The sequence below is a fragment of the Microtus pennsylvanicus genome, chromosome 17, assembly GCF_037038515.1.
Source record: "Microtus pennsylvanicus isolate mMicPen1 chromosome 17, mMicPen1.hap1, whole genome shotgun sequence".
NCBI classification, from domain to species: domain Eukaryota; kingdom Metazoa; phylum Chordata; class Mammalia; order Rodentia; family Cricetidae; genus Microtus; species Microtus pennsylvanicus.
The window spans coordinates 33978421-33993263 of NC_134595.1; the positions used below are offsets into that span (position 1 = coordinate 33978421).

The window sequence follows — 14843 nt, forward strand, 5'->3', positions numbered from 1 at the left end:
AATGAAAATTCTGTCCTCCGGGACTCCTCCGAGAGGGCCTTTCCCACTGACGCTCTCCGTCCCCGAGCGAAGCCGCTGAGCATTGCTATTGGCTCTTCGGGATGTCAATCGCCAAGGCTGGCTTGCCATTGGTTTCAGGGCGGGAGCCCCACGACCAGAGGGAAGGCGAAGGGATCAGGAGCGGGAGCTTAGGGGAGGGAGAGGCCGGTTCGGGTCTGGCCGCTACCGCTGCTTGCCTGAGGTGTCCGGCCGGGGAGCGGCTCCGTCCTCGGTTCCTGGGTACCGTCTGCGAGGCCCTGCCGAGCCAGCGTGGGAGGGCCGCAGGCGGCAGGCGCCGCATCATGTCAGCCAAGGACGAGCGGGCCAGGGATATCCTGAGAGGCTTCAAACTGTATCCGCCCGGGAGCAGGGGCGGGGCCGGGGAGGACTTGGGAGGAGGCCGGGGCTCGTAGGAGCCGAACTGAGGTGGGGGTGCCTGGTGGGCACCGGAGGAAAAAGGGCTGCGAGAGGGGGCAAGAAAGAAACGGCGTGCCGGGCCCCCCGGGAGGGACTGCGAACGGGAGGCGGGCACAGGGGCGCCCTGAGGGAAGAAGGGAACGTTGACGGAGCCTCTGGGGGACGGAGGCAGAGGAGCCCCGGGACCTGGCTGCGAGAGGTGTCGGCATCGAACCGGTGTCCTGGGGCGCTAGTTGGAGTCGGGAGGCTAGAAGGGGGTTGTGGTCCGCGTGCAGAGGCCGAGGGGGTGCGGCGGACTGGCCGCCTAGTCTGCCTTGGAGCGTCTTTGGCGGGAAGCCCATGAGGGAGCAGGGGAAAGTGACTCCAAGCAGGTGACCTTGTGTGGGATAACTGTACGTGCTCTTGGGTACCCCATCTCACTTAGCCCCCACCCCCGTCTTGTTTCCACAACTTCTCTCCCTCACTTGTGGCTTCTTCTAGGGCTGGAGTAGTGGAGAGGTAGGGAAAGAGAAATCCAAGACCGACCCCACCTCAACACTTTCTTGGCCTTTGAAGCATTGGATGGTCACTTTTCTCCTCAACCTCTCAAGTTCTCTAGTTCCAGCAAGACGAGTAACGTGAGCGTGTGTGAGATGCCTTGAGGTACTTTGGTTTTGAACTCACTTCTGGCAAAACTACCTTTGTTCCTTGGCATTGCTGTGGTTAAAGCTTTATTCTGTTGGAGCTGTTCACAATTAATTGTGTTGAGGACACCATACAGTATAAGAAATCATTGCCTCGATGGGCTTGGTGTTGAATGCCTGTTATCCCTTTACTTGGGAGATAGAAGCAGGAGGATCAGAAATTCAGGTCACCCTCAGCATCTTATAGAGTTCAAGGATGCTCCTTCTTGCAGGAAGGCAGTGAGGAGGCAGAGGAAGAAAACAAACAATTGTCTCCACCTATCATAATTGTAGTGTGACTTTTGCAAACTGTCTATATATCATAAGGAAAGTTTGCAGGGTTTGGTTTGTTTTGGGGCCAGGGTCACACTGTGTACCTCTGACTGACCCAGATCTTGATGTGTAGACCAGGCTGGTCTCAAATAGAGATCCACCTGCCTCGTCTCCAAAGTGCTGGAAGTGCTCGGTCTCAGAGTATGGGCCAGCACGTCCAGCTAGAAGCTTCGTGCTTTGATGGAATATTTGCCACCATGAGATGCAGATGAAATGATACGTGGAACTACTCCATCAATAGGCAAAGTGTAACCAAAATCTGTCTATATGGGTAGTGTGCAATTTCTGCACAGGACTCTTTTTAGTAAATATATCACTGCATACGTCAGGAAGCTCGCTCCAATAAAGGAACATAAAGATTTTTTTTTAAGATGCAGATGAAATGTATTCCAGTTTTGCATTCTGCTGACCTTAATCTTTGCTTACGTCCCTTCCGGACAGCAAGGAATGCACATAAATTCCTCTCGGTGCAATGTAGCCCTCATTCACTGAGCTTCTCCCTCCCCTGGAGGCTTAGGAAAGCACTGTTCTCTGAGCAACCTGTTGTATCTTCACAGGACCTGTTTTACCTCTTCCAATACTTAATTGCTTTGTCATCATTAGTAACCGAGGGGCTGGGCGGTGGTGGTGGATGCCTTTAATCCCAGCACTCGGGAGGCAGAGGCAGGTGGATCTTTGTGAGTTCGAAGCCAGTCTGGTCTACAGAGACAGTTACAGGACAGCCAGGACTACCAGAGAAACCCTGTCTCAAAAAAAAAAAAAAGGAAAAGAAAGAGAAGAGAGAGAAACCAGGGGTGATGGAGTAAAATTTAGAATGCTTAGCACACACGTTAGATCATGCTTATAATCTTAGCACTTGGTGACTGGAGCAGGAAATTGTCATGAGTTCAAGATCAGTCATAACACACTACATTTTCAAAAAGGGTGGAACAGTGGACTGGGAATATACACAAGGTCTTGGGTTTCTGTAGCTTCAGGGAGAAACAAAACAACACAGGAAGGTCTGGGTGCAAAAATGAAAACTAATGTACAGAGGTTTTGCTAGTTTGATTTTAGGGGCAAACAAGCAGAGTGTATTGAGAAGAAAAGAACATCTCCCTGCGGCTGGGAGAACTAGAAAATGAGTTGCCCCCAAACAGAAGGCTGCATCCCCTTACATATTGCCATTCGTGATAAAGTCAATGTGTTTAGATAGTGAAGTTTAGTAACAGACCATTTTATAGCTCCGTGTATGTTTCTGTTTGTCTTTATAATGGAACCCTAGCAGATATGGATGAATGAAGTGTTAGAAAAGCTATAGCATGGCATTTATTTTTCCTTTAAATAATTTATGTTGTTACTGTGTGTGTACTGTAGATAATAAACCATAGATTGTGGGGAACTAAATTCCAGAAGCGACGCTAAAAACAGGTGTTTGGAGTGAATGAATACAGCAGAAAAGCTTAGCCCTTGTCACCATGACTCTTGATATGACCTGTTGAGAAAAAGGCTAAAGGGCAAATGCAGAAAAGACTCAAAGCTTGGTGTGATCAGCGCGCACTCTTAGTCCCAGCACTCAGGAGGAAAAGACAGTCTGAGCTCTGTGAGTTTAAGGCCAGCCTGATCTACAAAGCTAGTTCTAGGACAGCCAAGGCTTTCAAAACCTTGTCTTGCCGGGTGGTGGTGGCGCACGCCTTTAATCCCAGCACTCGGGAGGCAGAGGCAGGCGGATCTCTGTGAGTTCGAGGCCAGCCTGGTCTACAAGAGCTAGTTCCAGGACAGGAACCAAAAGCTACGGTCTCAAAAAATCAAAAAAAAAAAAAGCCTTGTCTTGAAAGATCAAAAAATAAATGATAAAAAATGCGGGGTTTGAATTGATCTCTTAAGTAATGTTAGTGCCACATAGAACTTAGTGATAGGTTTTCTGTGACCTGATAGTAGGCTTCTCTGCCGGCACGGTAAGCCGGATCAAGCTGAATTGAAAAAGTAGAACAACAGGTTTATTTGAGCAAAGCAACTCCCAAGTGGATTCTCCAGTCCCAGAGATCGAGGCCAGAAAAACCACACTGCTGAACTAAAGTGGGGAGATTAGGTAGCTCGTGGGAGAGGGGTAGTGACAAGTGTGTCACAAACTGAGTTTGTGCCCAAGTGTGGGCAAAAGCTGCGCAGCTGGGGCGGGGGTACTTAGACGGCCGACAACTTCCAGGGAGGAGCTGCTGCAGTGGCCAAGAATGTGGAACTGGGCTTTTTGGTGGCTTCCTTTTATTTAGAGGTTCTCTGAGTGGGCAGGGTTTGGAGAGACAGGAATGGGTCTTGTCAGACCAGCAAGAGCTGCGGGAGCAAGCTGGAGATTCCAGCCGAACAGTTAGCATGGGCAGGGTGAAGTGTGCATTCTCTAGTACCCTTTGTTGACATCTGAAAATAGAGACGGAAAATGGGGCTGGACACTAGCTAGCAGTTAAGAAATTAAGGATGCTAATTGGTTTTCAAAGGACCTGGGTTTGATTCCTAGCACTCACACCAGACAGTTGGCAAACTACTGGAACCGAATCCTAGGGGTCTGACATCTTCTGCCCTCCACACGCGTGGCATACAGAAACTCATGTAGGCACATATAAAAGATCTTTAAAAGAGAGAAAACAGGAACAGTATGGTTTACCTGCTTTCTTTTGTTTGTTTTGGTTTTGGTTTTCCAAGACAGCATCTCACCATGTAGCTCTGGCCGTCCTGGAACTCTCTCTGTAGAGCAGGCTGGCCTCAAACTCAGAGATCTGCCTGCTTCTGCCTCCTGAGTGCTGGGATTAAAGGTACACGCTGCCGCTGCCACCACCATACCCCACCCAGGCTTCCACTTACATTTTTTAAAAGATAATTTTATGTTAGAAACAACTTGATCACTCACCAGCTTTTGTTGGAAATTTTTTTTTTCTGAACTGTTTTCAGATTGTTTCTGGAAAGGGTTTTGTGCTTAGTAATATTTGTCTTAATTACTTTCCTTTTGCTGTGGTGAGACACTGTGACCAGTGGAACTTAGAGAAGAAAAGGTATTGGAACTTACAGTTTCAGAGGGTCAGAGGCTACGGGTAGGCAGGCATGGTGCTGAGTTTACATCTGATTCACAAAATGTTAGGCAGAGAGCCAACCAGGCATGTTGAAGGTTTTGGACACCTCAAAGCCCACTCCCAGTAACACACCTCTAACAAGGTCACAGCTCCTAATCCTCCCCCAAATAGTTCCACAGACTGGCGAGTGACCAAACATTCAAATATATGAGCTTGTGGAGGCCATTCTCATTCAAAATAGCACATTACTATTTTTTTTAAACAAGCACCATATATTCTCCCACCAACAGTATTCAGCTTTGCACATTGATTTGTTGTTGTTTTTTTTAAATCTTGTTTCATTTGAAAAGTTTAGCCTTTTAAATTTTGTATTCCTGCATCTCCAGCTTGCTGGAAGAATAATGTTCCACTGTGGTTAAGTGCTATGCTAGCTAGGTGGTAGGACACATGCCTATGACCCCAGTGCTTAGGATGCGGAGGCAGGCAGATGTCTGAGTTAAGGCCAGCTTAGTTTTCCTGATTTACAGAGCAAACTATAGGCACCTCTCAAAAAAGGCAGAGAAAAGCTCTACTGAAGTGAGGGGCTACACTGCCTGCCGTGGAATTCTCGTCCTGTGTTCCTGAGCAGTTTCACCTCCGTGCTCTTCGGTAGAAAACAGGACCAACGTAGGATCTGTCTTACCGGTCTGTTGTGACGTGAAATGAACTGATATCTAAGCGTTTGGAAAAGCACCCGATATACATTGAGCCTTATGTCTTGGCAGTGTTTTTATCAATGAAGCTGCAAATCTCATATTTTTCGATTTTCTTCTCTAAACTATTTGTTAATGTTTACCCATTTTACTATTGTTTGTTTTTCTTGTCACTCTCCAGATATTGTTTATATTTTGTGCATATTAGCCATTTGCCTAATGTATATGTTTTAAGTATTTTGTCGTAGTATACTGCTTAACTCCTTTTCTGTGGTTCTAGCTCTGGGTTTTTGTTTCTGCAACCCCAGGGATAGAACCTAGGCATGAATCACATGCTGAGCAAACGCTCTGTCATCTGAGTATATCCCCAGCTCTCTTTTCACTTACTTACTTGCTCATCTAGATATCCTTTGGCAAACTCGTACATGTATATAATACACAGTAGTCACATTCATCCCCACTTTCTCTTTTCTCCCCCCCCCCATTCCCATCAAGTCCTCACACCACTTTCATGTCTTTTTGTTTTTGCTTTGTGACTTTCCCAGTGGTTTAACCAGGGCCGTCCAGTGGGTGTGGTTGTGGTCCACTGGTGGCTATATCACTGAAGACAATAACTTCTTCCCCAACAGCCATTGTATCTCCCTAAATCTTTTAGAATTTTTACTTAGAGACAGAGTCACATTAAGTTGCCCAGACTGGCCTTGAAGTCACTCAGTAGCCCCAGCAAGCCTTGAACTAGTGATCTTTGTTCCTCAGCCTCCCATGAAGCCGAGTTTCCAGGTCTGTGCCACCTTGTCTGGTGATCTCTCTTACCCTAAGATTAATCAAATAGCCTGTTTTCTTATTTTCAATACTTAACACTCTAACCCACCTGAAATGTATTTATACTTACAGTGTGTGGTAGGAACAAGCTGCTTGGAAAACCCACTATCCCAGTAATATTTACTAGCCTCTTAGGCCACTTTTCCTCCATTGTTTTGGAACAGTCTTTGTCATATAACAAACTTTCATGAAGTTTTAGGATATTATTTTGTTGATTTATTTCTTGCCCCATGCCTGTACGTGCTTGGGGTAATCACCTAGTTTTACAGTATGTTTTAACATAGTTTCAGTGGGATTGTCATGACATGAGTATGTGTCTATAAAGTCATAAGGTTCCAAATAAATATTTGTGTCCTGTTTATTCATACAAAGCTTTGTTCATATGTCCATTATAGATATTCAGAAAACATGAATAATACTGAAAAACTCAGCTATAACTGAGGGAATTCATGAAAGGTTTTGTATTTGTTATGTTACTTGAAAAATAAAACACCATAATTTCATTTTCTTAGCATCTCTGTCCCATCCCTTCTTATCTGTTTTCAACTCATACATATACATTAAGAGTTTTCTATTTCTTTGTTTGTTAAAAGAATGACATTGTAAATGTCCTAATTGTAAATGAAAATTACGAATGAAATTTTGGGGGGAGGCAAATGAGATGCTTCTATGTAGATTTTGGATTTGATCATTTTAAACAGCCGATAGATTTACGAATCCCACATTCCCCATTTATTTCATTTAACCAAGGTCTGCTGGGAGGCTGTTATGCACAGGGTACTCTGCACTTGAAGGCTACAAAATGAATGAATGATTTGCCCCCTTTATTTCTGTTTAGAAGGGATGTCTTTACATGATGTTACTAGCTAGGCCTGGTGGTTTAGGCCTGTAATCCCAGCTACTCAGAGACTAAGACGGAAGCATTGAAAGTTCAAGGCCTTCCAGGGCAACTTAGCCTCAAAGTAAAAGTTTAAAATAAAAAGAGGGCAGTAAAAGAATAGTCACCTGCTTTCAACCTTTAGTGCTGAAGTAAAATATTTTTAAATACTTTTTTATTTTGCTGCTATATTTTATTACAATATTTTGATGTAGTTAGTATAGTTTGTTAATGTGGCTGATGTTTACTTTTACTGTTACTTGCTTTTATAAAACCTTCAGAATTAACCAGGCCATGGTAGCTCATGCCTTTAATCCAACACAATTGGGAGGCAGAGGCAGGCAGATCTCTTGAGTTCGAGGCCAGCCTGGTCTATAGAGTGAGTTCCAGGACAGCTAGGGGTACACAGTGAAACCCTGTCTCAGGAAAAAAAAAAAACATCAACAACAACTTGAGAATTGTTTTAAAATGTTACTCAGGTTTATCATGTTCAAACTTCCAAAGATAGGCACTTTCAATTGTTTTCATTGATACACATTTATTATAGTACCTTTTCTTTGAGATGGGGTCTCTTTGTTGTCTAGGCTCCTCACCCCTCCCTCTTAGCACACCAAATGGCTTACGAGTACAGAGTACAGCCCAGTTCACTCTAGTGCTCTTATACTATTAGGTTCTCATATGGCTTCTATATAATTTTACCTATTTGAGTAATTTTTTTCATTGACATAAGCGTGTTCCTTAATAAGTTAATATGAGGGGAGGCATTGAGATGGCTCAGTGCTGCAAAGCCAGAGTTTTTAAAGATTTTTTTAATATAAGCAAAACAACTTATTGTTTATGATTTCATTATCTTTAATCCACTGGGAATTTGCTTTGGTAGAATTTGTGTAGAAGTCATATAGTATTTTGTTTTGAGAAAGGGTCTCTCTACATAGCCCTGCCTGTCTTGGAACTCACTATGTAGATCAGGCTGGCCTTGAACTAACAGAGAGCCTCCTGCCTCTGCCTCCCACCATTACATCCCAAGTGCTGGGATTAAAAGACCATGCCTAACTAGGTTTTAAGTTATTTAATTATCTCCATTTATTTATACTCTAGATATTAATATAATATCCAGGTAGAATGTGAATTAAGAAAATAAACATTTGACTCAAAATAGGAAAAAGAATATATCGAATACTTCCCAGAAGGAAAGACCAATGAATAAATGAAGATACATTCGACCTTATTCAAACTGCCTTTTTATTGAACATGAACTCATTTTGAACAACTTTGGAGGGAGAGGAGCACTAATTTGCTTTCTTAGGTGAATATGTGGAGCCTCTATGAGAGTATAACTGTCAGAATTCTGTGTGTAACTGCTGTGCATGTGGAGCGTATGTAAAACCGTGGTTCAGACTTGCCACCTGCAGCCCTGTGACCTTCAGCCCCGCCCTCACACTCGTGCCCCAGTGTCCGTAGCTCACATTCTCAGGGGATGTTACAAGAGTTAGACGAAATTTGAATTTAACGCAGATAGTACGTAATTAACTGCAGTTATTGAATCTGTTAATAATTACGAATACAAATAATGTCTTCATACTGTGGTTATACTTTGATGTGAGTAACTATAACCTTTCTCTTTTGAGTCTGAAGAAATAATTTAATAGGTGTTGTCTAAGAATGCCATTCCAGGTGGCATTAAAAAAATTGATGGGGTTTGAATTTGTTTCCTTACTTTTCTCTCAGAGGCTGGTGTTGAAGCCTCTTATTACACCTTGGTCTTTGACTTTGCATGTCCAGCCAAAGACAGTTGTGTTAGGCTGAGTAGTGTATCTCAGTGGTAAAGCATTTGCCTAGTCTGTAACAAGGTCCTGGGTTCAACTCCTACCACGAAACAAAAATAGTCTTTGCATCTTCCGTTTATTTACTAGGCTTCCTTATTCAGTATAGTATTATAAGTATAATTAAGTATAGTATACTATTAGGTGGGTGTGGTAGCTCCCACCTGATATCCTAGCACTCATGTAACTGAGAATTGCTGCAAGTTCAAGCCAGCCTGGGCTACAGTGAGACTGTCTAAAAATAAAAATAAGCCAGGCAGTGGTGGCGCACGCCTTTAATCCCAGTACTCAGGAGGCAGAGGCAGACGGATCTCTGTGAGTTCGACGCAGGATTTCTCTTAAGCATCCTTCTTCAATAGAGAAATCCTGTCTTGAAAAAACAAAAAATAAAATAAAAATAAAAGACAGGCGTAGTGACGTGCACCTTTAGTTCCAGCACTCAGAGGCAGAGGCAGGAGAATCTTGTTAGTTTAAGGCCAGCATGGCCTGCATAACAAGTTCCAGGATTGTAGGATTGCATAGAGAGACCCTATCTCAAAAAGAAAAGCAAGATAGGACACTTAATTTCTCTTTAATGTTAATATTGCCCATATCAGTGTTGCCTATAATAATTGCCTTGTCTAGGCTTTAGAGATGATATTGGAGGTTTATGATTTCCTTAAACATTTTTTTAATCTATCAAATTCTTGGAGAGCAACCAAAAACGTACCTCCCATACAACAAATGAGCACTGACCAGATTGTCTAATCATGGTTCTCTTTAGATTATGAAGGGTAGCTTACTTCCTCGGGCGCTGTATTCATTAGACTCTCTATTGCTATAATGAAACACTGTGACCAAAAGCAATTCGGCGAGGAAAGATTTGTTTCACTCACACTTCCTTATTGAAAGAAGGTGGTGGAGAAGGGGGAGCGGGACCTGGAGGCGGGAGCTGATGCAGCGGCCATAGAGGGGTGCTTCTTACAGGCTTGCTCCTCATGGCTTGCTCAGCCTGCTTTCTTATAGAAACCAGGACCACCAGCACAGGGATGGCACCTCCCAAAATGGGCTGGACCTGCCCCACATCAATTGCACCTGAATGCTCCACAGGCTTGCCTACAGCTTGATCCTATGATGTTCCCTTCTCCATGACCCCAGCTTGTGTCAAGTTGACATAAAACTAGTGAGACAGGCCTGGATGCTGAGAAATTGTTAGTCATGCTGAGTGGAAGGTAATTCTCTTGATTGTATTACTTAAGATTGTGCATGTGTGTGAATACAGGTAGAGTCCACTCTAAGGAGTTGATTCTCGGGCTCAGTCCACCTTTTGTTTATTTTGTTTAAGTTCCAGGATCTGGAACTTAGCAGTTGGCCTAGGTTAGGTGGCCAGGAGCCACCTGTAACACAAATTCTAATTATACTTCATAATAAAAACTTGGAGTCAGCTCTCAGGGGTGAAAGCTGAAGGATCAGAGAAGCAGAGCGGCCATCCACTACCAATGCTCAGACCTAAAGGGGTGACCCTGTCCTCAGACTGCCTACTCACACCACATCCTCAAACTGACTGTCAGACTGCATCCTCAGACTGCATCTGAGCTCCTGTCTCCTCCCGCCTTATAGTCCTCTCACCGCCCAGCCCTATCCCATCCTGTCTCCACCTCCCTAGTGCTGGGATTAAAGGCATGTGATCCCAAGTGCTAGGATCACCTTTGTGTGAGCTCTGTTTCTCCTTTAGACTAGATCAGTTTCAAGTAGCCCAGGGTGGCCTTGAACTAACAGATCTGTCTGCCGCGCCTCCCAAGTCTTAGGATAAAGGTGTGTGCCACCACTGCCTGGCCTCTAGTGGCTTAGCTCTGCACTCTGATCTTCAGGCAAGCTTTATTTGTTAAAACAGAAACAAAATATCACTACAGCCACCTGTTTTCCTTCTTCCCAGCACTTGAATTGCAAGCCTATGCCAACATGCCCAGCTTTTTTTGTGTGAATTACAGAATCAGACTTGTTTCTTTCTTTATTTTTTGTTTGTTTGTTTGTTTGTTTTGAAACAAGGTTTCTCTGTTTAACAGCCCTGGCTATCCTGGAACTAGCTCTTGTAGACCAGGCTTGCCTCAAACTCACAGAGATCCACCTGTCTCTGCTTCCCTAGAGCTGGGATTAAAGGCATGTGCCATCACCACCCAGCTCCAAACTCGGTTCTTACATGTTTGCCTGGCAAGCAATTTACCAACTGAGCTATCTCCCCATCCCTCAGAATTTGATTTTTGTCTTTTAAGATTATTTATATTTTATGTGTATGTTCGAGTGGCCTCATGTATATATATGTGCACCATGTGCAGACAGGTAACCTCAGAGGCCAGAAGAGGATGTCCAGTCCCCTAGAATTGGAGTTGGAGGCAGTTGTGAGCCACTTGATGTTGTTGCTAGGTACTAAGCCTGGGTCCTCTGCAAGAGCAGCAGTGTTCTTAACTGCCAGGCTATCCCTCCTGTCCCCAGATTCGTATTTCATTTGGGAATTATTCTTTTCTGTTGTACTTATATCCTCTATATGGTTTTAGTTTTTTCTCAGCTCCCAAATTCAGGGAGCAGAGTTCAGCCTGAGGTAAGAAAGAATTTTTTAACAATTAGTTACCTGAAAGGGGGGGGGGGGGAAGATACTTCCCAGAAGGTGGGGGTGGGTGCACACACGCATGTGCACGTACACATGCCTGGGTGTGTGTGTAACTATACCTAATTGTAGGGGCCTGTGGAGGTCAGAAGAGGATGTCAGATCCCCTGGAACTGGAATTAGAAGCAACTGTGAGCTACCGTCTGAATACTGGGACTTGAACCATCCATCGTTCTCTGAAAGAGCAGTAAGCACTCTTAGTCACTGAGCCATTTCTTCAGACCCAGATGGGTTGGGGTTTGGTTGGTTGGTTTTGGTTCTTTGGTTTTTCAAGATAGGGTTTCTCTGTGTGTAGCTCTGGCTGTCCTAGAACTCACTTTGTAGACCAGGCTGGGCTCAAACTCACAGAGATCTGCCTGCACCTGCTTCCCAAGTGCTGGGATTAAAGAAAGGCTTGAGCCACCACCTGGCATGGGAATATTCTTGATTTCACTTTTTTTTTTTAACGTTTTTAACATTCTGTATTCAGTAAGTGGCTGCTCACAGGAGTACGGCTAGCGGCTTTGGTCATGATGCTGCTCACAGGAGTACGGCTAGTGACTTTGGTCATGATGTCCTACAGCAGACTGCTACTCACATCTAATGAGCACAGCATTATGGGCCATTAGGGTTTACAGCAATGTTACTCACAGAATGTATCCCGCAAGGAAACTGTCTTCAGATGAGTAATCCAGACCATCTTATTAATGGAAAGAAGAATGCCTCCCCTGATCCCCTGACCTCAGCACAAACAGATGAGTGTAGCGGTCGTATTTAGAAGACTGTCTTGTAAATAGTTCTGGTTATCTCCATCAACTCTGGAATCTTGTCTTAAATATCTGTGAAAAGTATCCGATAAAAACTGTCTTGTGTGGGGTCATGGTGTGGCACACCTTAACCCAACATTCAGGAGGCAGAGGCAGGTGGATCTCTGAATTAGAGGCTAGCCTGGTCTACAGAGCTAGCTCCGGTACTGCCAGGGCTACATAGAGAAGCCCTGACTCAAAAGAACTCAAAAAAAAAAAAAACTTTTAAGTATAGATTGAGATAAGAATATAACAGACCATAACTTTTTGTTTCTTGTGATAAGGTCTCACTCTGTAGCCCTGGCTGGCCTGGAACTTACTGTATAGTCCAGGTTGGACTCAAATTCAGAGATCAGCTTGAGTACTGAGATTAAAAGCGTGTGCTACCACACCTACGTTTTCTATAATCTGATTTTGTTTTAATATGGTAAGGACTAGAATGTTGGCTCAGTGGTTAAAAGTACTTAACTGCTCTTGGAGAGGACCTGGGTTCAGTTCCCAACACCCACGTGGTGGCTCACAACCATCTATAACTCCAGTTCCTGGGAATTGACACCTTCTGACCTCCAAAGGCACCAGGCAACACGTGTGGTGCACATAGTGCATGCGAGTGAAATACTCATACATAGAAAATAAAAAAGCACGTGTTTTTAATGTGCTAGGTAACAGGTGATTCACTTTGGGACGTGCATTCTTGTCAAGTGACATAGTTCTTGTCACTGCCGTGTGAAAGATTAAGGGAGAGGAATCTGAGCACTGCCATGGACCTAGGAGTGAGAGGTGAGCCTTCAGTGGAGAAGGTCTCTGTGCGGCCACTTCCTGACTTCTGCTCCATTTGTTTACCACAGTTGTAAGTGACGTCGTCCACTAAACCCAAGAAATACAAGAATTAACAAAGTTTTCACGTCCAAGGCTTTCTTAACTGGGTGTGATGTGCACTTAATGTGATTTCAGCACTCTGAAGGTAGAGATAAAGGGTTGCCACAAGTCTGAGGCCAGCCTGGTCTGTATAACAAGTTCTGGGCTATCCAGTTTTACTAATTAAGGCTCTGTCTCAGAACAAAGCAAACAAACAAATAAAAAAAATGACCTCCGGGCTAGGGAGAGGCTCAGTTGGTAAAGTGCTTTTCCTTTAAGCGTGTTAGAAAACCTAAATTCAGATCTCCAGTGCCCATATAAAAATCAGGTGCAGCAGGACAGGGCTGTATTCCCTACTCTGAGGACGCAAAGACTAGGTGGATTCCTCAGGTTTACTGGCCAGCCAGTCTGGCTAGTTCATGAGCTCCAGAAGGTTCAGAAAGAGGCTGTCTTTAGGGGGCTGGAGAGATGGCTCAGTGGTTAAGAGCATTGCCTGCTCTTCCAAAGGTCCTGAGTTCAATTCCTGGCAACCACATGGTGGCTCACAACCATCTGTAATGAGGTCTGGTGCCCTCTTCTGGCCTGCAGACATACACACAGACAGAATATTGTATACATAATAAATAAATAAATAAATAAATAAAAAAAAAAAGAGGCTGTCTTTAAAAATGAGGCAAATTAGCTAAGCAAAGCGGGACACCCCTTTGATCTCAGCACTTGGGAGGCAGAGGTAGGTAGATTTCTGTGAGTTCAATACCAGCCTTATTTATGTAGAGAATTCCAGGACAGCCAGGGCTACATGGAAAAATTCTGTCTCCAAAAAATAAGGTGAAGTGATCGAGAAAAATATCCTTAACATCAACCTCTGACCTCCTCAAGACTTGTGTAAGGGAGGTGGAAAGGAGAGCAGTTAGAGGACAGTGTGGTCAGTGCAGTAGAGTCTCAGAAGAACGCTTACGTCTGGGGGCGTGTGGAAGGCTGCTGAATTGTCGTTGAGTAAAATCTTGAAAGCTCGAGTAGGTGTTAAGGAGTTAAATCTTTTAGGTACTGCGGAGTAGCCGCAAAATGATGGCTTGGAGAGTGGGAGTCGAGCAAGGGAGCATAAGGAGCAAACGTCCTTGGAGTGTGGAAATTTCATCCCGTGAATATTTGTCTGACAGCTTATACATCAGTAGTGATCTTAAGAGTAATAGCTAAGGAAACAAGATTTTAATCTGCCAGTATTAGAAGATGGATAATAGAGGAAATAAATCAGCAAAAATATATTATTCAAGAAATCTGGTGACAGAAAACCAAGTTTAGGAAGTAACTTGAATAAAGCTATCATGACTAGTGGGTGAATATGTGTGAAATTCAGTGGTAGAGCACCAGACTAGCATGCATGAAGCCAGAGATTCTCTCCGCTGAAGAAATCAAGAGGATTCAATTAAGTAGTGAAAGTCACTTTCCCAGTTGTCCGGTTGTGTGTTCATCGTTTATTATCTGTGAGCAAATTGTGCTTGCTCCATTGACTTGCAGGGATATTTTGAAAACCGTAGCTCTTCTAATGTATTGTGCTTACTGTTGTCATGGGAATCATTATTCAACTTCGCTTTAAAGTTTAGAATTGCTTTTGCAAATTTTTAAGTTTCCTGTTTTTTGGATGCCAAAAAAGCCAGAGACTCAATGATTCCCTTTTACATTTCTTAGACTTCTGATAGCTTCTGCTCATCAATTCGGGAAGCAGTAACCACAAGATCATCTTTCACTTTCCTTTTCTGTATTCTTTTATTTATTTGAGGGGTGAAACAAGGCTGGCCTAGACCTAACAGCATCCTCCTGCCTCAGCCTCCCAAGTGTTTGCTACAATT

At 43.9% G+C, this 14843-nt stretch overlaps 1 protein-coding gene across 1 annotated transcript in view; it reads left to right on the forward strand.

Annotated features, from left to right (window-relative positions):
* Nucleotides 1–86: 86 nt before the first annotated feature.
* Pde6d (phosphodiesterase 6D) overlaps nt 87–14843 on the forward strand; it is a 46359-nt gene continuing 31602 nt past the window's right edge. The window contains exon 1 of the mRNA XM_075951192.1: nt 87–391. Within this exon, the coding sequence (XP_075807307.1) occupies nt 102–391 (290 nt within the window). The 5' untranslated portion in view covers nt 87–101. The remainder of the gene's footprint in view (nt 392–14843) is intronic.